The sequence below is a fragment of the Ambystoma mexicanum genome, chromosome 1q (genome assembly GCF_040938575.1).
Source record: "Ambystoma mexicanum isolate Mex_15411 chromosome 1q, UKY_AmexF1_1, whole genome shotgun sequence".
In the NCBI taxonomy this organism is placed as follows: domain Eukaryota; kingdom Metazoa; phylum Chordata; class Amphibia; order Caudata; family Ambystomatidae; genus Ambystoma; species Ambystoma mexicanum.
This window is the reverse complement of record NC_090922.1, coordinates 239,869,475-239,892,255: the sequence shown is the minus strand read 5'-3', so window position 1 is coordinate 239,892,255 and position 22,781 is coordinate 239,869,475. Positions and strand designations below refer to the sequence as shown.

The following is a 22,781-nucleotide window of genomic DNA, read 5'->3' as shown; positions in this document are numbered from 1 at the left end:
TCTAGACAACTCTAGGTTAACACCACATAATTCGAACAGAGGTGAGTGCTTAACGTTAGATGACACTCTAGTAGGTTCAAGAAAGGGATAAAAGAAACAGAAATAGGTTAAACACACCACTCTAAGGTCCAGAACACTTGCAATAGGCTCAAAGAAGTACAAAGTCACAGGTGAGCAAAAGTCACTAGGCAGGGCCCACTCTTAGAGTAGCCGGAGCGAAAATGTGCCCAAGATCACACTGTTAGTAGGGATTCAAAGTCTTGCAAAGAGTTAGAAAGAGTTTAGAGTGGCTTAGAAAGTTTAGCCAGGGTGTCCCAGGCACTCCCAGGTTCGAAAGCCGGGGGCTAAAACTACCCCGTACAGTCGGTGGCAAGGGAAGCCAAGCGGAACACGGTACCTTAAGCGGAAAGGATCCTCCGGCGGTGGCAGTTGTTCCAGGCAGTGGCAGCAAGGCTCGACGTCGGTCAGGGGAGAAGAAGTTCTCGCTGAAGAGCAGAAGAAGAAGGTCGTTGCACTGCCCGGGAAGAAACCAGCCGCGGAGTCCTCCGGTTAAAGGGTTGTACCGACTTTCGCGGTTAGGGGTAAAAGTGTGGTATTCCAGTTGCCGGGGTGCTTGGCACGGGCAAGGCGGCCACGAGATACCTCGAGAAGCGGAAAGAAGGTGGAAACTGGTTGTCCCCACCAGTCAAGGGAAGGAGCCACTCCGTTAAGAGTTCTCCTCGGTCGTCGGGAAAAGTGGTGAGACGGTTCAGCAGGGCTCCACCGGGTGGTGTCGTCGAAGCAGGTCGGCTCAGCTCTTCCCTCGTCGGATTCTTGGTCCTGTGGCGACTTCTGAAGTTCCAGTCCCCAAAGCCCTGCTTTTATGCAGCAAACCCCCATTCACCCAGCCTAGCTGTCACTCAAACATGCTAAGTGGTGAGCCGGCCGGCTCACCACTTGGGCCAATCAGGACGGAGTGCGACTTGAGTTACCAAGGTAACTCAGTCCAGGGTGCCTAAATCCCCCTCCACCCCTCCTAAGTACCCCAGACAGAGTGGCACCACTTTGGAGGGCTTCTGTGGAGAAGCCCGCCAAAAGTGGAACAAAGGGCTCCACTTTGGGTCAGAGTTACAGAGGCGAACGCCAACGCCATTTTAGAATCAAGTTTTGGCAAAAAGTCCCAACCGGAGTTATAATAATAAATATATAAACCGGCGGTATGTTTAAGGCTACCGTAAATAAATAATTAAATGTGTTAGCCTAAAACAATGGGAAATCCCATAGGGAAATATTCGCGGTCGAATATAAAAAGTAGTTTCCACTGCCACCAGCCAAAACTCGATCAGGGGGGACGGAGACGTGCCCCCTCGACTAACAGACCCTGGGGCAATCGAATTGCCCCAGCCAATACGTCCACAATATGATGGTTTGTACTGGTTCTGTTCAGGATTCAAGACTAGCAAAGTCTTTGGTGACTTTACATGCCCTAGGAGACAGTAGTCAGTCCCAGGGTATGGAGTCTATGTTGGGGAGTCCCTAGGACACCCCTGGGTCACGGCACAGAGGGTGCTGTGTAACCCACATCACAAAAATACATGAGGCCCTATGGAGTAAAAGACCCCATAGCCCATTCAACACAAGGTTTAACCAAGAAAACACACTTCAACAGGTCCAAGAGTGAGGGTAAAAGAGTCTCACTCTTGGCAGGAGAAAAAAAAGAAACCCCAGAAATCCAGCAAAGCTGCTGGGGGACTCACTAGGTAGGGAAATTCAGCCCAAACAGAGAATTCTCCCTAACACTATCTGAAAGTATTTGCCCTGCTTAAGAATATTTGTAATTTCTTGTGTTCTAATATTTGCCTTTTACAAACTATTGAGTATTCTGTATAACAACAGTAAGGTATTAATGTCCCCAGCACCCTTGTTACTGAAGTCACCTATAGGTGTAGGTTGTGGCTGTGGGCCATCCCAAAAGGGCCTCGTCTGATCCAGAAACTCAGTCTATAGTATTGAAGTGTATTTGTGTGTTGCTAGTTTATTGCTCCCTTCTAAAGAAGGCTTTATAACTGACTGATAAATTGTTTATGCAAGAAACCGGGATTGTAAGAGTTTATTTGAATACCTGTAACTGTGAATCTTCGCGTAACTCCACTACTGCTCACAATTCCCCTCTTGAGATAAGTCTGGCAGCTCAACACACTACCAAAACTGTGAAGTACAAACTTATACCAAAGGTTGGGTCCTAGTTGTTTGTAGTGTTCCCAGAGGGTTCTGGATTCAAACTTTGCCTAACACCCTGTCAGGCTGGGAATCCTCAGTAAAAGGAAAAACGTTTTACTTTCTAAACTGTCTTTCTCCTATAAACCAATCACTGAGCTCTGCGTCCTACTGCCCGCAGCAAATGACTGCCCTCTACCTAAGCCCCTCCCTAGGCAGCCATCTTCAGATTTTTACCGCACGTTCAAGTGTTGAGAGCCCTCGCGTTTCGCTCTGTTGCGTTTTTTTTTGGATTTTTGCAAGGAAAACTATATTTTCGTCAATCGAGATTGTGTGCTCCATAGATCATCCTTCCGCTTAACCGGGACCCGTTTTTCGACATCGTTCACACCCCTCAAGGACAGAAATCGTCAAGTGTTCTACTTGGAAGCTTCCAGAGGTTCTTCAGGCCTACACCGCCCGGATCATGTTGTATGAGAAGGACGGCGCATCCCTCTTCAATCTGTGCTACAACTGCGGTTTGCAGAATGTGTTCACAGACGAGCATTCCCAGTGCCTGTATTGCCTACACTCGATGCATAAAGAAGCTTGTGAGATATGCCGTGGCTTCACCAAGCGCACAAAGAAGGATCGTCACTTCCGGTCGGCGACGTGGCTCAAGGCCAGGGCCTCTAACCCGGGTGATTCAAAGGGCCATGCCTATTCCAGATCCAGCCAACCTGAGTGGGCTTCTAAGTCCTTTGAGGGCACTCCGTGAGGGCCCAACACAAGGCTAAGCACCCGAAGTCCGCTTCGTCGAGGTCCCAGCTCCTGCGGGTCCCGCAACGGTCTGCGCGCGTTAATAGTCTCTCTGCCAGGTCGGGCTGTGAAGGAGAAGGCCAAGCAGGACAAGGGGGCGGTCTTCCAGTGAAGGCCCAGGTGCACCAGGCCAAATCATTCTCCTCGATTGAGTTGGTAGTGGCCTCCCTTTCGAAGGCAAAAGGGGCTGACCTGGGCCAGGGTACCCCGATGGCGGCCAGGGTGGCTCTTCCTCCCAGGAGGGAGACTTTGGCCAAGCCGGTTGAGAAGACTCCGGAGAAGAGGATGCCGAACCTCAGCCCATAACCGTCCCCTCAGGACCCGAAGAAAGGGGTGGGGGTGGGTGGTGAAGAACTCCATGGAACAGACATTTCTTTGTCCGAGGAGGAGATTCTCTCAGTCCACACCATTGAAGGTGGTTACGCCGACAGTGGTAACGTTGGGACGCCCCCTGCCGGATGCGGCAATGATGGCGACACGGTCAACGGGGATGATGACATGGGTGCTGGGCCAAGCGACCTTGCCTCCCTGGTGCCTCCTAGAGACCTTTTGCAGGACATCCTCTCGACACTCCACACGATGGTGTCAGAAATTCAGAGGAGGATGCTGGTGGCAGTGCCACCCGCGGTACCACAACCGGTGACCCCATTGACACCAGGGGAGCCACCAGCAAAGAGGAGACCTACACCTCCATTCCAACGGTTGCTGCCCTCCACCCCACCCTAGGGGACAGGGTCGGACACAGATGACTACAGCGGGATGGGAGATGCTCCGTCACCACAGCCGAGAGCTTCTCCACCGGATGAAGTGAGATCCTTCCATTCAATGATCGCCTGTGCGTCAGAGCTTTTCCAGCTTACCGTGGACAAGGAGGGCTTCCTGTATCAGCGCTGGGAGGCATAGAGGAAGACCATTCTGTCGGTCCCACTCCTAGACTACGTTTTGGATGAGGGGCTGGCCCTGCTGAGAAACCCCGCCTCAGCCCGGGCGAAGATAGACGGACTTCAAAAGAAGTACAGGGTGTGGGAGTCTGCACCCAAGTGTCTAAGCTCTCATCTGTCGCCGGACTCTGTGATCTCGGCGGCTGCCAGGAAGAAATCGGCAAGTTTGTAGTCTTCTTCATCGCTCCTCCAGACAATGAGAGGAAGAAATTGGATTCCGTGGGTAGAAAGGTCAACTACTCCGCGGCGGCAGCCAAGGCGTCCAACGCCTTAGCGATTCTCCGGCAAGGCGAGGTGGCGTTGGACCACGCCATCAGTGGCCCTGGACATTGCAGACATGGGCTTCCGCCAGATGAGAAACAGGGTTTGCCTTTGCCATCATGGCTGGCTCAAGGCCACCAACTTTAGACAAGAGGTCCAGTTGAGAGTCCTGAACATACCGTTCGATGGAAACAAACTGTTCAGGAAGGCCTTTGATGAATCACTCCAGGCCATCAAGACTGACAGGGAGACGGCCCGTACCTTGGGAACTCTACAGCAACACTGGCAGTCCTTTCGTTCCTCAGGAGAGAGAGGTCTAACTGGTCTTTGAAGTGTTTTGGCGGGAATCATCCTCTTACTGCCAACCCTCCTGCTCTTCAACCTAGGAAGCCAACAGGGGTTGCTACAAGGCCTTCAGAGGTGGCCGTTGTCATCAAGGATGGCACGACGACCGCCAACCAAGATTGAACCGGCCAGGACATCGGGCCCCCACCCATGCACCCCGTTGGGAGGCCGGCTGGTGAAGTTCGTCGGCGTGTGGGAGACCATCTCCACCGATCGATGGGTATTGGTCGCCCTCGCCCACAGACGCACCTTAGAATTTCAACAAAAGTGTCTGCGGATACCACCGGTGGCCAGGCAGGAACACATACCTCAGCTGCTGCTGGCGGTTTGGGCCATGTTAGGAAAAGGGGCGATGGAGCTGGTTCCACAGCAACTCCGGGGCTCCAGAGTTTACTCAAGATACTTTATCGTAAGAAAGAAGACGGAGGGGTGCTGGACGTCCATTCTCCACCTACGACTCAAGTACATACATTCCCAGAAGTTCAGGATGGTCACACTGCAGCATGTGCTCGGCCAGCTGGAGCTGGGAGACTTCCTGTCGTTGTTGGATCTAGAGGACACGTACTTCCATGTCCCCAAACACGAAAAGCATTGCAAGTTCCTTCGCTTCGTCGTCCAAGGGAAGCATTACCAGTTCAAGTCTCTCCCTTTTGGACTGAAGTCGGCCCCCAGAGTCTTCAAGTGCCTGGCTCCAGTGGCGGCCCATCTACGACTACAGGGGATTCGCGTGTATCCTTACCTGGACGAGTTCAAGTCAAAGGACATCGACCATCGATCACACAGTGAGTACCGTCCGGCTGCTGATGGACTTGGGATTCTCGGTGAATTATGCAAAGTACTGCTTTACTCCATCGCAGGACGCGCTGTTCCTGGTATTCAGGCTCAACACGGTGGCCTGCCTGGCGTCTCCGTCTGAGGATAGCAGCCATCTTGGGCAAGGTGCAACAGCTGTTAGCACTGTAGATTGCCACTTTGTGGACAAACAAGTTGCTGCTCTGCATGTTGTCATGCATATGCATGATTCGGCTGTGCAGATTGCGGATGCCTCCGCTCCACGAGTTCCTCGACGCCCGTTTGGTCCAGGTGTCCGGAGGCTTCCAGGACAGGAACGCGCTCGACGAAGAGTTCAGTTGAGCGATAAGGTGGTGGGGCGTGCGCTTCAACATCGCTGGAGGCACAGACTTCCAGAACCCCCGTGTACCAGGAGATGGTCACTGGAAGGATGGGGAGCCCACACCTGACATCTTCACGCCAGAGGCCTGTGGATGCCGGAAGAGAAGACGCTACACATCAACTTACTGGAACTGGGGGCTGTGTTTGGGCCCTCAAGTAGTTTCTGCCGTCCCTCAAGGGCAAAGTGGTGAGGGTCTTCATGGACAATACCACCACAATGTTTTACATCTGGAAGCAAGGGGTGTGGGGGGAGGGAGTACCAGATCCCAGCGCCCTCCATGGAGGCACAGGACTTGTGGCACTAGGCCGTCACCCAGGGGATGTTCCTCATTCCATTTCACCTGGCAGGAGTAAAGAACACAGTTGCTCACTCTCTTAGCAGGGAGATGTGCTCTTGCCACGAGTGGGAGCTTCGGCTGGATCAAGTGGACAACCTTTCCTTCAAATGGGGCAGTTCGCAGAGCAATCTGTTTGCGACAGTGCTGGCGGTTCGTCAGCTGGTTTCCCCCGCTGGGGAGCACGGGGGACGCATTCTCCTTCCCTTGGGAAGGCTGGTTTCTGTATGCGTTACCTCCGTTGCCACTACTACTGCTTAGAGTCATCAGTCAACTCAGACAGTTCCGGTGGAGGAGGATCTTCATTGCACCCGCGTGGCTGAGACAGATCTGGTACCCGGACCTTCTCAGCATGTCACCGTCCCCTCTGGTCAAGCTGCCAGTGGTCGCGGATCTCCTGGCCAGGGAAGGAGGCGCAATCCTGCACCACGACCCAGGATCGTTGAATCTGCAGGCCTGGCTCCTTCAGCATTAGAGTTTGGTAGTTACTAGCTTCCAGCGGACTGCAGCGATGTACTCTCCAAAGCCAGGGCGTCGACTTTCAAGTGCTATGGACACAGATGGAAGCATTTTGCAACCTGGTGCCGGTCGCAGAAGATCAACCCTCTGAGGGTCACGGCCCCTCAAGTACTCTATTTACTGTCATTGGCTCAAATGGGGCGGCGCACACCTCCATCAAGGTACTTTTGGTCGCCATCTCCCGCTATACCAGGTCTCCGGGACGGTCTTTGCTGTGGTTGCACCGTCTAGTCAAAGAATTCATCAAGGGACTGTTCCACTCGTTCTCGCGGGTGAAGGCTCCTGTCCCGGCCTGGGAACTCAACATGGTGCTGACTGGGCTCATGGGGGCCCCTTTCGAAACCATGCATTCTGCTCAAGTTTTTGTCGTAGAAGACTGCTTTCCTCGTGGCTATCACCTCTGCAAGAAGAGTAGGTGACATCCATGCCCTGTCCTGCAAGTCACCTTACTTGACTTTCCCCGAGACGAGGGTGGTGATAGGGACGCACCACTCCTTCATGCCCAAGGTTCAGTTGGAATTTTATCTCAATGAGCCCTTTGTGTTGCCTGTGTTTTTTCCGATGCCTTCATCGCTGGCTAAAAAGACTTGCACTCGCTCTATGTGGCTCGAGCGCTGAAGGTTTGTGTAGCCTGCATGAAGCGTTTATGGGAAAACTTCTCGGCTGTTTCTGTACTTTGGTCATGTGAACCATGGGAAGGCCCTGTCCAAGGCTTCCATTTCCAGGTCACTCTCTGGCTGCATCACTCATTGTCACTGGTTGGCAAACATACCGCTGTCTGGCCGTCCAAGAGCCCATTCTACCAGAGCGATCGCTGCTATAACGGCGTTCCTATCTGGTGTGCCCCTGCTGGACATTTGCAGGGCTGCTATCTGGAGGTGGACACACACCTGCACAAAATTCTACTGTGTTGACAGGGATTCCAGGAGTACCAGAGGTGGCCAAGCAGTGCTGCACAACCGGTTTGCTTGAAGGTGAGCCTGGTGAGGAGGTAAGTTTGCTTCCGTTGAGCCTTGCCACCTCCTGTGGTTGTGCATGTATGTACTGCTATGTATTCTTTATTCATGAGCATGTGAATCCATGCCAGACCCCATGCTGGAGAAGGAACAAGTTACTTACATGTAACTGTTCGAATTGATTGTGTCCTCCAATGTATTCCACATCTTTGACATGTAATGTCCACAGCTGTGTAGTTCGTAAACTTTTTCGGCAAAGGGCGTCCTACGTCGATGTCATCGGGCCAATGTCCCTTGAAGGCCTCCGTCGAGGGCGACGTCACCGGATGTTATGAATAGGACGCACAGCGCCCGTAGCCTCCATTCTGTTTTTTCCGCAAACCTGTTTGCTTCGGAGACTCGGCGCACTTTGTATTTTACCTTCTGAAGATGTCTTCTTCTTCGACCCCCTCCGACTCCGCTGTCTGGCTTCAAGACTTGCCAGGACTGCAAGTCTAAAATGTCCATCACTAACCCGCATCGCATTTGCTTGTGGTGCTTGGGTGAGAGTCACGACACAGACGACTGTTCTAAATGCCAGTCGCTGACTGCTAAGGCCTTGCGTAAGCAAAAACTTCAGGTAGGTAGGGGTGCTAAATCCAGTAAGTCCAAATGTTCATCCAAGTCCAAGGGTATGTGCACCAACGATTCGAGAGGCGACTCTCCACATCGGAAGGTTTCTCAGGGGTCTCGGTCCCAGGTGGTTCCCGCCATTCGTCGTCCTTGTCTCGGCATTCAAGGAAGCGCCATCACCGGTCACCTTCCCAGTCCTCCCCGGAGGATGGTGCCTCGAGGAAATTGGCTTGTCCAAAGAAGTCCTCCACTCCGGAGGAATGGGCTGCCTTTAGGGATTTTTCAATCGCAGGGCACAGTTCCGTCTGCGCCTTCTCACGAAGCTGGCAAGGAACGGTCTCGAACCATGGCCCGTACGCCCTCGGGTCCTAGGCGCGATCCTGATCGGGAACCTTCGAGGTCCTATTCGGACAAGGCTCAGGATGGTCACAAGGGACGTGCTTCCAGGTCTCGGTTCTCGTCCCCAGCGAGACTGCAGAATCTTGCTAAGGGCTCGAAGTCGGCGTTGACTCCGGCGCCGTATCCGTTGGATACGGACGTCAAAGCAGTACCTTCGTATCAGCCCTCTGCACCCTTGTCGACGCTGAAGCCCTCGATGCCAAAGCCATCGGCGTGCTCCATGACTTCAGGGCTTTTTGGGCGAAATGTAGCGTCAGAGATCCCTGATGTTGTGGATCCTCCAAGGAAGGCTACTTCCAAGTCTGTGAGGCCGGTGGTGGACTCCAGACCCTCTTCTGTCCCAAGGCAGGGTTTTTACCTTCCTCTGGATGACATTTATGAGGAGAATGAAAGGTCAGACTTTGTTGTGGACCCTATTGCCTGACGACGCTCCTGTCTTTTCTGGAGACAGTCATTTGGAAGAGTTGAGGTAAACTCTTCATGATGCCAGTGGTTTGGACAATTCTCCGGAAGTGGAATTTGAGAGGCCTGAGCCTGGGGCTAATGCATATTCGTCCTACAGGAGACTCCTGGCTAGGGTCACAGAGTCTCTGGGCTGGTCCAGCCCTCCGGAAGCTTTTGTACAAGATGATCTAACGGACATTTTAGATCAAGGTCTGTCCTCTGACCCGGTGTTACCTTTTCTTCTCACTTTACAGAAAAGGGTGGCGGCTGCTTGGCAATCACTGGAATCTCTTACGGCTGTTAACAAATCATTGACCAAAAAATACCACCCTTCCGGTAGCGACCCCAGCTACTTATCTTCTCACCCCACTCCCGAGAGTTTGGTGGTTCAGGTGGCTACCGCCACCTCGAGGCAGGCAGTGTATCCTACCATCCCTCCTGATAGGGACGACAAAATCTTAGACAGTTCGGCACGCAAGGGGTTTTCTGCGGGGAGTATGGCGTTGAAATCAGCCAACTCCACTTGTGCCTTGGCAAGTTTTTCACACACACTGCAATTGTTTATCTTGCGGCTGAGCATATTCCCGAAGGGGAAGAAAGGGATGGGTTCCTTGCTCTCCTGCAAGATTGCAAGGATGCCATGTGTGAATCCCTTCAGTCGGGTTTGGACACGGCCGACAGTGTGAGCCAGTCCATGGCTGCGAGCACCATTATACGCAGGTTAGTGTGGTTACGGAAGTCGGGTTTTGCCCCGGATGTGCAAGCCCGTCTTTTGAACATGCCCTTTGATGGGACTCATTTGTTTGGCAGCAAGGCTGACTAGAGCATTGAGGGGTTGCAGACCTCAAAAGCGGCAGCAAAATCTTTAAACGCAGCTGTGCGTCAACCTCCGCCTTTTCGTCCTAGGGGACAGTAGTGGAGGAGAGGTTCTTTTCGTTACTACTCCTCCTTTGATAGAACGAGAGGAGCCTCCAGTCAAAGGGGTCAGCGGAAAAGTACCCGTGGTGGTTGGGGAAATAGAGGTGCCAAAGCTGCTCAGGCAGCTGCCTCTTTGCCTTCATGTGCTGCCGCAGCTGCTCCAAAAAAGTCATGAGGCCATGTCCCATGGTTCGCCGGTTGGGGGCAGACTGTCTCAGCATCTCGAAGAGTGGCAAGCCATTACTTCCGATGCATGGGTTCTGGATACTATCGCCCACGGCTACTGTCTTCCCTTCCTAAAGCGGCCTCACGACAATCCACTGGTGAATCTCTTTGAAGCTTCTGGATCAGCTCCTTGTGCAGGAAATCTTGACCCTGCTAGAGAAAGGCGCTGTAGAACTGTTGCCTGTAGCGGAGAGGAACAAGGGATGGTATTCCCCTTATTTTTTTATTCCAAAGAAAGACAGGGGATTGAGTCCCATCCTGGACTTGCGTTGGTTGAACAAACTTCTCAGGAAGGACAAGTTCAAGATGGTCACTCTTTCTCAAGTCCTCCAGGCCCTTCAACTTCAGGATTGGTTGGTGTCTCTGGACCTAGAGGATAGTTACCTTCATGTGCTGATTCATCCCAAGCACAGAAAGTACCTGAGGATTGCTGCTGGCGACTCTTGCTTTCAGTTTCGGGTCCTGCCCTTCGCCCGAGGTTCTTCACCAATGTAATGGTGGTGGTGGCAGCGTATCTCAGGATAGGAGGGATTCACATCTACCCCTACCTGGACGACTGGCTGATCCGTGCGCGCTCTCCTGAGCAAGCATTGGATCACCCTGGTCTCACCTGCTGCTCCCTTCACAAGCTGGGCTTCTTCCTCAACTTCAAGAAGTCGCGTCTGACACCTCAACAGCTCCAGTATATCGGGGCTGTGTTGGACACGTCCTTGGAAGTGCTCGTCTCCCAAGGTGAGGGCTCATCACATTGTGCAGATGCTGGACAAGTTTCGACATGCCCAGAATCTCCTGGCTTTCGAATTCTTAAGGTTGCTCGGCCTCATGGCATCCTGCTTTTTTCTGGTGCCAGAGGCCAGGCTGAGGATGAGATCCCTGCAATGGGTCCTCAAGATGCAGTGGTCGCAGTTCTCAGGCAAGATGTCGGATCCCGCTCACATTCCAGTCTCGGTCTCCCAGGATCTTCTGTGGTGGGCCAACGAAGGGAACCTGATGAAGGGGGGAGCCGTTATGGCAACCGTGGCCGGAGATGACTGTAGTGACGGATGCTTCCCCCCACAGGATGGGGTGGTCATGCCAACGACTGATAATGACTGACAACACAGTGGCCATGCATTACCTCAACAAAAAAGGGGGTGGGGGGGTAGGGTCACTCCCGTTGTGCAGAGAGGCATTGCAGCTCTGGTTCTGAGCCATCCATCAGGTAACTTTCAATCTCAGCAGTTCATCTGGCCAGAGACGAAAATGCAGCAGGCAGAGCACGATCTCTCACGAGTGGGAGTTGGCTCAGAAAGTCCTTTTGGAGATCTTTGCCATTTGGGGAACCCCACAAGTGGATATATTCGCCACCAGTGCCAATTGGACGTATGAGAGTTTCTGCTCAAGGGAATTTCCTCCGAGAGGAGCCTTAGGAGACGCATTCGTAGTGGATTGGTCACTCCCACTGATGTACGAGTTTCCTTCAGTCCCTGTCATTCCTGAAGTGTTACGGAGGTTCAGTTCCTACATTATCCTCATTGCTCCGGATTGGGCCAGGAGAGTGTGGTACCAAGACCTTCTAGAAATGTCCATCTGCCCTCCATGCCGTCTTCCCTACCGAGAGGCTCTGCTCTCGTGAGAGGGGGGCGGGGGGCTCAGGTTCTCCATCCAGAGGTCCGAACTCTCAACCTTCACGCTTGGTATCTGAAAGGTTGAGGTATAAGGATTGGGACCTCCCGGAAGATGTGATGGGGGTGTTGCTTTCGGCCAGGAAGCCAGCAACAAAATCTCTGTATAGTTACCGTAGGTTTTGCAAATGGTGCTAAGGACAAAATGTTGATCCTTTTTCAGTGTTCCATTCCTATGGTTTTGTCTTTCTTACTTTCTTTGGCCCGCAGGGGCCTTCAAATTAGTACCATTAAAGGCTACATGGCAGTGCTGTCTATATTTAAGCGTTCGTCTGAAGAATGCTCTTACTTTAGGATTCCTTTGATTTCTCAATTTCTTAAGGGACTGACTGTGTTTCCACCGTCCCCTTTCCCTGTGGCGGTTTGGGATTTGAATTTGGTTTTGAAATTTCTAATGGGTGCTCCGTTTGATCCTTTGCACTCTTGTCCTTTGAGATTATTGTCCTTCAAGAACGTGTTCTTGGTTGCGGTTACTTCCACTTGCAGGGTAAGTGAATTGCAGGCACTTTCCTCTAAACCGCCCTTTACTATGTTCCACAAGGAAAGGGTTGTATTGAGGGTACGTCCTTCCTTTCTACCTAAGGTAGTTTCTGAATTTCATTTGAGCCAGAAAGTGGTTCTTCCTTCTTTCTATCCTCCTCATCCTGTTAAGGATTCTGAGCTTTTATCGCTTTAGTATGTCCAGGCTCCGAGTGGACGATCAACTCTTTGTTGGATATGCTGGACAACGATTGGGCCAGGCTGTTACCAAACAGACCTTGTCCAGATGGATTATCCTCACCATTACCGAATGTTACCGATTGGCGGGTAAGGACCCTCCTGAAGGGCTGCAAGCTCATTCCACTAGGGGCGTGGCTACTTCCACAGCCCCACAATGGGGAGTTCCTATTAGGAATATTTGTGATTTAGCCACATGGGCTTCTATCAACACCTTTGTTAAACATTATTCCCTGGATACGATCCATGGTCAAGATATGGCCTTTGGTAAGGCGGTTCTTTATTCTGCTTTCTGATTGGATACTAGATTCTTTTCCATCCTCCATTTTCTGGTACTGCTTTGGGAGTCTGTCAAAGATATGGAATACGTTGGAGGACACAATCCATTCGAAGGACAAGTTACTTACCAACTGGTAACGTTCTTTCGATTGGATGTTCCTCCAACGTATTCCACATCGCCCTCCCAGCCTGCCCCTCTGGAGAATTTCCTATGCGATTGCAGCTTACGTTTCCACAAGGCTATATGCAGTCCAGCAGGCATTGGATTGGTACCACAGTTATGGGGGGGGGGAAACATAAACTGAGGCTACGGGTGCTATGCGTCCTATTTATAACATCCGGTGACGTCGCCCTCTGCCGAAAAAGTTTCTGAACTACACAGCTGTGGACATTGCATGTCAAAGATGTGGAATACTTTGGAGGAACATCCAATCAAAAGAACGTTACCAGTTGGTAATTAACTTGTTCTTCTCCAGCATGGGCCTGGCATGGATTCACAACTGCAAACTGTTAGGTAAAGATTTCGGGTAGTACCCTTAGGGTGAATTAAAACAACCTCAGCCTCCTGGCAATAGGGACCCAACCTTTGGTATAAGGCAGAACTACACAGGTTAATAGTGTGGCCTAGCAGCCAGGCTTAACTCAAGAGAGATCAATGTGAGCCGTAATGCAGTTACAGAGATTCACAGTGACAAGTATTCAATTAAACACTGATACTCAAGGTTTCTTGATAAAACAATTATTAATTTATTTACCAGCCATTTAAACAAGCCTTCAGAAGGAACAATGTAAAAGCAACACCTAAATACACTTCAGAAATCCACACTTAGGTTTCTCAAATTCAGTAACTTCCCATTGGGGATGACCCACAGACAATTCCTACACCCTCAGATTACTTTAATAACTAGGCCACTGGTGTACATTCATATAGCACTGTTACATTTAGAGTAGGTAGTGTGTGTAAAATGAAAGGTTTCGCAGAATAAACAAGAGATCTCAAATATTTCTTTAAGCAGGCAAATACTTTTGAACCCCCAATGCATAGCAAGTTTACCCCTTCCTGGAACTATAGGTGCAACACAAACCAGAGGAGAGAAGTCATTTGGGTAACCAGGCTAAGTGAATGGGCAAAAGTCGATGTAACTGAAGCACTTCTTGGAGGTGAGTAAACGTCTTTGTACAATGTTTTTAGAAGTCGTTGATGAAGAAAGAAGAATCAATGTAGGACCACAAGCCGGGAGACTTGTGAAGTAGAAGAGCAAGCAGATCTACAGTGATGGGTAAGTTCTCTTAGACTTTACAGTAACTTTCTGTTTGAAGAAAAGATGCAGCTGATGACCTCTGTTCCTATACAGCTCTGCAGATCCTGTTGTTCCTGGGCCTCAGTCATGGGGACAAGAGGGAGAACTTCTGGGGACCCCTGCACCACAATTGGATGGTCACCGACCGCAACGCACACAAACTTTCAAGTGGCCCTTCGGTGTTTCAGCTTCTCGTGACTACCCCAAACATTAACACTGCGGTTCCTGACTGTCGAGATGGACCTTCCTTGCTTCTGGGGTTCTGCACTCTGTGGGGGCTAAGGCTCCGTCAGTCCTGCTTCCTGGGAGTCCGGAGGATCTTCCTGGAGCTCTTGGCCAACTTAAAAGCAAAACACACAAACTGGTGTTCCTCTCCCTGGCTATACGGTTTCCAGCAGCACTCTGTGGAAATTCAACTAGCTCCGAGAAGGATGTCCAGGTGGCTTACTTTGGAGTTAATTGGTCCCACCAACTCAAGGGGAGAAGTCGTCTTTGCAGAGCTTCTCTGCCAAGGCGAACTTGGAGCTTCAGCACAGCAGCAGGGCTTCACCGGGCAAACCAATGGCTCAGGAGTTGCAGCAGGTGTCTTCTTCCAATTCTTCGGATTCCTTCGTCCAGTGGTCGACTCTTCCTTTCAGCCAAACAAGCCTCATCTTTTATGCATGTTTCTCCCATTAATTCCATCCTAGCTGTCTATCACTAGCTGTCTATCACCCCACAGAGGCTGTCCTTGCCAGCCATCTGATCATCACAGGGTGCATTCTGGTCTCTTAGGAGACTAAGCACATGGAGTTTCGGGCAACTCCCTCTCTTCCTTCCCCCAGCAGACACACTGGCGCCAGAGGCGGGCTTCACTCGTGAAGCCTGCCAAAGGCAAAATGAACAAAGGGACCAAACCTGGTTTGGAACGCTGAGTAAGTACCAAAACAACAAGAAATGGCGAAAAAAGACCAGGGCAGTTTTGACAAAACTGGCACCATGAGTACTTTACTGAAGCTGCATATGCAGCCCGCGGTAAAGACACAACACGGTAGCAGAAAGTAACCACTGCCACCAGCCATTACTTGTGTAAAGGCTAACATAAAAATGTTACATGAGAAACTAGACAAAGGGGCTACTAAGTAAACCCCCCAAGCATCCTGTTGCAAGATAGTGAGTTGGTTCTAGAAAGTTACAATGTACAGCAAAGTCAATTTCACTTTAATGCTTTTGCAAACAGTTAATCCACGAGGAAGGTATTTAAACCTTGCGAAATCTAAAAGACTTCCCTGTGTCACTGCACAATGCAAAAAAGATGCCTATGGAGTTAACAGTTAGAATCACAAGAAAAATACATGAGAGAGTGGGGAAAAAGGTCTCACTCTCTCCATTAAAAGTCCTAGAGTCCAGCAAAAGTGCTGGGGGTCTCTAAGGTAGAGAGGAATTGGCACATTTCTGAGCATTCTCCCTAACACGAACCCTCCCGCCTACTCCTCTGCGGCTCTTCTCTTGGTCCTACTGTCCCTTTACGTGCTACCAGATCTGAAGATGGCTGCCTGAGGAGGGGCTTAGGTAGCGGGCAGTCATTGTCTGGGGGCAGTATGACCCAGGGCTTAGTGATTGGCTTATAGGAGAAAGACAGTTCTGAAATAAATCTGAAACTGTTTTTTTCTCTTAACGAGGATTCCCACCCTGACGGGGAATGTTCATGAGCATGTGAATCCATGCCAGACCCATGCTGGAGAACAGTTACAAATGACCTGTTGGGCCACAAGCTGGGAGGCTTGTGAAGGGCAACTCTGCAAAGTGCAGCCAATGCAAGTCTCAACTGAGAGCAAGCAAGCTACACACAAGAGGTAAGTATGCCCAGTTACACAGTACCTTGAGTCTGAAGAAATGGTTCCAGGTGGCTTCTGTTCCTGTTGTAGTCCTGCAGATCCTGTTGTTCTTGGGCCTCAGTCGTGGGGACAAGAGGACGACGTTGGGGGACTCCTGCACTACGGTTTGAAAGTCGGCGGCAGCAATAGGCAGCAATACCTGATTTGGCGTGCAGTGTAAACCTCATGAAGGACCTTTCCAACAAGAAATGGTGAAAAAAGAAGACCAGGGCCATTTTGACAAAATGGGCACCCAAGGGTGCAATACTGCAGCTGCGAGTGCAGCCTGTGGTAAAAAAGTAAATTAGTAGAAAAAAGTAAACCACTCCCACCATCCATTAATTGTAGAAAGGGTAACCTAAAAATGAGACGGTAGACAACGGGGATACTAAGTAACCCCTCCAGCTCTCTATGTAAGATAGTGTTTGCTGGGTCTGCAAAGAGAAAAAGGCAAGTACAGTCCATTTCACTTTACTACTCTTGGAAACAGTAGTTTATCCAAGAGAAGGTATTTAAACCTTGGAGAAATCCAAAGGACTTCTCTGTGACACTGCACTGAGGGTGCTATGTGTCGCAATGCAAAAAGATTATGCATATGGAGTTTGTCAGCCTCCAAAACCAAAAGACAATACAGGGTTAAAATCAAAGAAAAATACATGAGTGGGAAAATGATCTCCCTCTCTCCAGGATAAAAATTAAGTCCTAAAGGCCAGCAAAATAGCTGTGGGTTTCTAATGTAGAAGGGAAATAACACAGAATTGAGAATTCTCCCGAACACTCCCTTTATGAATTCTTGTAACGATACAACTGTACAGTGTTGGGGTAAAAACTTTTGTGTCACTGGCGCTTGGTCAGTGAGGAGTTTTTAATGTGATTCAGGACCATAGTCTCTATATTGACCGCCTTAGGGAAAAGTCGTTTCCCCGTAGGAATGAGCAAAACAGGCAAGGGAAGTAAAGCAGAAGGCTTTCCTTGCATCCAAAAAAGTCATGACCGGGTTCAAAACTAGCAAATAGAATGGGGCCTCCATAGAAATCTATGTAGCCAAAGGTGGAAAAATAAAATCTTTCCTAATACTTATGCGTAAACAGTCCTTCCTTAGCTAAAAAATATGGCGCCTACTGCCCTAAGAATCGCAAGTCCCCAATGTAGCTCTTCTGGTTTTCCTCAATACATCGAACTTGTTACTGCGAGTCCCATAACATTGTTGTTTTTTATTTTTTCCTTTTAACCCGTTTCTGTCCCAATACATGCGGGGGGGGGAGGAATCCCTGCAGCTCCCCCACCCCGCGCCCCCTCCACCTTAATTTAGACTCCAACCCCACCCTCATCTATCTATAATTTTGGTTAAATTTGGTGTTAAAAATCCCATCGCAGTAAGATGGTTCAATGTTTTGGTACAAATCTGAACAAGAGTTGGCAAAGCCAATGGGCAGTAGGTATCTGAGTTGGATTGCAATTTAAGAAAACTTCTTGGCATATGTTGCATAAGATTTGGAGCAGTACTCTCCGGTTGCATTACAACAAACGTAGCATCCTGGCAATAGGAACCCAACCTTTGGTATAAGTCTGTACTACACAGGCTGGTAGTGTGGTTGAGCAGCCAAACATAGCTCCAGAGGGGTCAATGTGAGCAGTAGGGGGGTTACACAGAGATTCACAGCGACAAGTATTCAAATGAACACTTATACTCAAGGTTTCTTGATTAGACACTTATTGATTTATTTAAGTCAGTTTGAATAAGCCTTCTTCAGAAGGGGCAATATATAGTATCACAAAAATACACTCCAGAATGTACACTCTTGAGTTTCTCTAAATCAGTAAATACCCATTTGGCATGGCACACAAACACTTTCTACACCCTCAGGTGACTTCAATAGCTAGGACACTGTGAAAATTAATGTATCACTGGTACATTTAGAGCAATATTTGGATGAGTGTCAAAGAAAAAAGTTAGTAGAATTAAACAAGAGATCACACATTATTCTGAAGCAGGTAAGTACTTTCTGAACACCCCAATGCAAAGTTAGTTGGCCCTTTCCCAGAAGGAAGGCAAAACACATAGGCAGAGGAGAGAAGTAATTTGGGGAGCCAGGCCAGCCAAAGTCAATTGGGAAAAAGTCAAGGGGAGCTGAAGCACTTCATGCAGGTGAGTAAGTGTCTTGCACAAGGTTTTAGAAGTCTTTGTAGAAAAAGTATGGTCAATGTAGGACCACAAGCCATTAGGCTTGTGAGTAGTAAAAGATGCAAACAACTCTACCGAAGCAACCAAGTCAAGTCTCATATGAGATCAAATAAGGCTACAACAACAAGAGGTAAGTTCTCTTAGACTGTACAGTACCTTTGGTTAGAAGAAATGGTTCCAGCTGGCTTCTGTTCTGTGCAGCTCTGCAGATCTTGTTCCTGGGCCTCAGTAGTGGGGACAAGAGGGGAGGACTTCTGCTGTGCAATGGGATGGTCAGCAACAGGAAAGGACCAACAGTGGCACTTCGTGGTTTCAGCTCCTCGCGTCTCAGCAAATAGCCCCACTGTGAACTCTCATATACCACTCTGGACTTTCCTCCCATCTGCGATTCAGAACTCTGTTGAGGTGGCTCAGGCTTGGTCAGTCCTGCTTACTGGGAGTGCGGAGGATCTTCCACAATCTTGGGTCGGACTTAAAAGCAATACTCAATCTGGTGTTCCTCTTCCTAGCACTTAGGTTCCAAACAGTAGCAGCAGTGGAAGTACAGCCAGCTTCGAGAGCTTACTTTGGAGTTGATTGGTCTCACTGACTTAAGGGGAGAAGTCGTCCTTGCAGGGCTTCTCCAGTCGAGGCGAATTTGTAGCTTCAGCACAGCAGCAGGGCTTCAGCGGGCAAACCAACGGTCCAGGAGTTGCAACAGACATCTCTTCCAAGTTGTTCTTCGGATTCCTTTGTCCAGTGGTCGACTCTGCCTTCAAAGCCAAAAAGTCTCCCCTTTTTATGCAGGTTTCTCCCATTCATTCCAGCCTAGCTGTCAATTGCAAAGCAAGGTGGCTGTCCTTCCCGGACAGCCAGCCGGCCAATCACCTTTAGGTGCATTCCTGTAACCAAGGGGATCAAGTCCGGGAAGTTTGGGTCACCTTCCTCCCTGCCCTTGCCAGACATACTGCAGCCAGAGGCGGGCTTCGCTCATGAATCCTGCCTAAGACAAAACAAACAAAGGAACCAAACCTGGTTTGTCAAGCAGAGTAAATCTCAAGAAGGACTGTTCCAGCAAGAAATGGTGAAAAAAGATGACTGGGCCATTTTGACAAAAATGGCACACATGGGTGTTGTACTGCAGCTGCGGAAGTAGCCTGTGGTAAAAATACACAACTGTAGTTAAAACTAAACCACTGCCACCAGCCATTAATTGTGGAAAGGGTAACATAATAATGTTTCAGGAGAAACTAGACAAAGGGAATACTAGGTGTAACCCCTCCAGCACCCTATTGTAAGCTAGTGTGTGCTGGGTCTAGAAAGTTACAAATGTAAGTAAAGTCAATTTCACTAGACTGCTCCTGGAAACAGTAGTTATCCAAGAGAAAGGTATTTGAACCTTTGGTAAATATGAAAGATTTCCCTGTGCCACTGAACTGAAGGCACTGTGTGCCACAATGTAAAAAGATGCCTATGGAGTTTGTCAGACTCCAAAAACCAAAAGAAAGTTTAATTCACAGAAAAATACATGAGTGGGAAAAGGTCTCACTTTCTCTAGATAAAAAAAGTCCTAAAATTCAGCAAAAGTGCTGGGCGTCTCTAAGGTAGAGAGGAATTGGCACATTTCTGAGAATTCTTCCTAACAAAGACAGTCTTCCAGGACTGTATTCCTAGATCCTGCGAAGCTGAAACTTGGCAGGAAGGCGACTTGCAGGACTAGCTGGCGACTACTGAAGTTCCATGCGAAAATGCAGAACGGTAACTCTTCTGGCACAGTAGCCCAATTCAGAGCTAGTCCTTCCATCGGGTGGTCCAGGTACACTTCCGAATGCTCAAAGCTGCAGTAACACACGAAGAATTTGAGACGGTTGGTCCCACCAGTCCAAGGGTCGAAGCACTGACTAGGGCCTTCTCAGGTGAGGTAGTCCAGCAGGGATTCACCAGGGCAGTTGCAGGAAAGGTCGCCAGGCCTCTCAGAAGTCATCCACGGGTCTTCAGTTGGCTGCACGGCTAAACAGGATACTTGGCGCTGCTGCTGATCTACTGGAATGGCTGCAGAACAACTTCTTATCCTAAATTCAGGTGTGTGACCAAACTCAGACCTCGAATGGCACTACTCACTCAGCCAGCAGTGGTCCATTCAGGTACCACTGTGGGTTGCTCTCATGCATGCATACTAGATTTACTGTCACCAGTTTGTGGATTGTGACCAGACAGTCCCAATCCACTTCTGGGCCCAGGCAAACATGGCAGGCACTAACCCCTGAAAGCTGCAGCTTTTTCTGGGATTTGCATGACTGTATTAGGGATTTTCTGACCTGAGAGGGCAGGAAGAAGGCCAAGAAACAATATGGCCAAAGGACAAACAAAAAACATAGTGGCATGGCCATTTTGGGACACTAGCCACGGTAAGTAGCCAGACGCAGTAAGTGTGAATGGGCATACTGAAATGCAAAAAATAGTAAAAATGTAACTGCCATCACCAGCTTGTCGTTGGGCACATAAATAACCAAATATCCCAGTGTTACAAGTCTAGAGTGATACAAAAGTAACCCCATTGCACTGAATTGAAAGATGCTGTGTGCAATGTTAAAAAGGTACTAAAGACTCTAAAAAGTAGAAACCTAGTTTCTCAGTACTGATAGTCTGAATCACTAATCAGTTCCCCCTAACAAATGAGCAAACGGCCAGGGAAGTGAAGCTGAAGGCTTCACTTCTCTGCAAAAAGTCAGGACTGGGTCAAACATGTGGGGGTCCATAGAGTATCGTGGGAAAGCTGCCTAAAAAATATATCTTTCCCAACAGTGTGTCTAGTCTGAAAGGCTGCTGGGGTATCTTGGTCCTCTGTAGCTCTGAATGAGTTGCTTAGCTTGTATCTGGCTCAATGAATGACTGAGCACGTAATTGAAACTAAAAAGGTTTAACTTTCCTCAAATGTCAGGCAGGGGTCTACAACATGGTCAGTGATCCTGAGGGCGCCATTGCAAACTATGGTAGTAAAATGTAAAAATATTATTCTGACAATGTTTCTCATAATAGCTCAATTTTCCTTGCAGGGTGTTACTCTTACAGACTTGAAAGAGGCAGAGAAGACAGTTGTTCGATCTGTAGATGCTATTAAGGCATCTGAACCGAAGAACAAAGAGGATGAAAGAAAAGATCGAGGTGACAGTGACCATCTTTTGGAAGGCATGGTGGGTTCCTAATTTCAACTTGTTCAGATTATTGTGAATGTTTATTTTTTTACGTGATCCCTAGTATGTTTTCCAGGTTTGTAATTATGTATTTTACAATTCACAAATTGGAACATGCAAATCTGAAAATGTTAACGACACTGGATGTTGAGGCATTTTTTTGAACCTTCTTTTGTTGGTGGCACTACAACCACTGACCTTCATTGGAGCTAACGCACTTGCCAAGAAAGTGAAGCCAAACCTCTGCTAAGGTGTTGGTAACAGGGTCACGGGGACAAGGCTCAACTCTCAGATAGTAATGGCAGGTGGACACAATGGTAAAATTTGTCCACACACTTACCACTAGGAAATATACTACACTGAACAATATATATACTATGGCTATGGTCCCATAAATATAACTCGGTTCAAAGAAGTACTTTGGTAATTATGTACAGTATTAAAAGAAAATGGGATTGAGTGTAGGAAGCAGGCAGTTACTGGTGCATTTTGACGATAGCATTTCACATTTGTATCAAGGTTCTTTCCCCCCGAACAGGCTGAAAGGTTGACTGGCGTTTTGCCGTGCTTCGTAGTCTCTCAACGCCCAGCTTCCCTGGCGTTTTGGGTTGTTTGAGGCTCCGATCAGCAGGGCTTTGGCTGGGCTACTGCCACAGACACGACAGAGGTCTTGGTTTTCGGCATAATGGCCCCGGTTTCTACTGGTGGTTTTGAATCCAAAATACCAGTGTTACCAGAGCTTCTGGTGACCTCAGTTGGTTATTTTTCTGTGCCCCATGCTTTGCCTGTGGAAGAGTGCCAGGTATTTACTTCTGCCGCACTTTGCTGCTGCAGCGTATTCGAGTGCATCTAGAGTAATTGGTGGGGTTGAGCTTCATTATCCATCTTTTGTTTAACTGTGCCTGTAAGGCAAGAGCCCTCCTGCGCTGCAAGGTTAGCACAGTACCAGGCGTAGGGAATCCATCTTAAGCTGTCTCGGACTAAACAATAATGAAGAATGTTGGCCTGTGTGATCAAATGTCTAGTGTTTCTCGGGACCACAGCAATATTTCGGGAAATGGCCGACCTGATGAGATGGCAACTGTTATGGTTGGCCCCTTGCAGTCTATCTAACAATCCTTGCATAAGCTGCTGTAATCAGAATGGTTTAACAACGGTTCCACAGAATGTGCTGTTGATGTAGCCACGTAATTTATGGGGAATACCAATACTGAGTTATTAATGTCAGTGATTAGTCTGCATTGTGGGATGCATGCACCTGCAGAAAGGATGTTTGATATTTCTCCCAGCTACTCTTCTAAGCCTACTTTTTACATCTGGAAAAATTCAGGAAGTGATATGATATGGAATTTATAACGCGCCTATACACAAGTGTTTCAAGGCGCGACGAGGCAGGGTGGGGGAACGGAACAAAGGGAGGACCGACAACAATCCTACTAGGCAAGGTGTCATTCAGATCGCTCAAGTGCATGGGCAGGGGGGAA

The 22,781-nt window shown here is 49.1% G+C and overlaps 1 protein-coding gene across 1 annotated transcript in view; it reads left to right on the top strand.

Moving 5' to 3' along the window:
• PPP1R12C (protein phosphatase 1 regulatory subunit 12C) overlaps window positions 1-22,781 on the top strand; it is a 1,339,157-nt gene that overhangs the window by 691,593 nt on the left and 624,783 nt on the right. Inside the window, exon 14 of the mRNA XM_069638043.1 lies at window positions 21,160-21,297. Within this exon, the coding sequence (XP_069494144.1) occupies window positions 21,160-21,297 (138 nt within the window). The remainder of the gene's footprint in view (window positions 1-21,159; window positions 21,298-22,781) is intronic.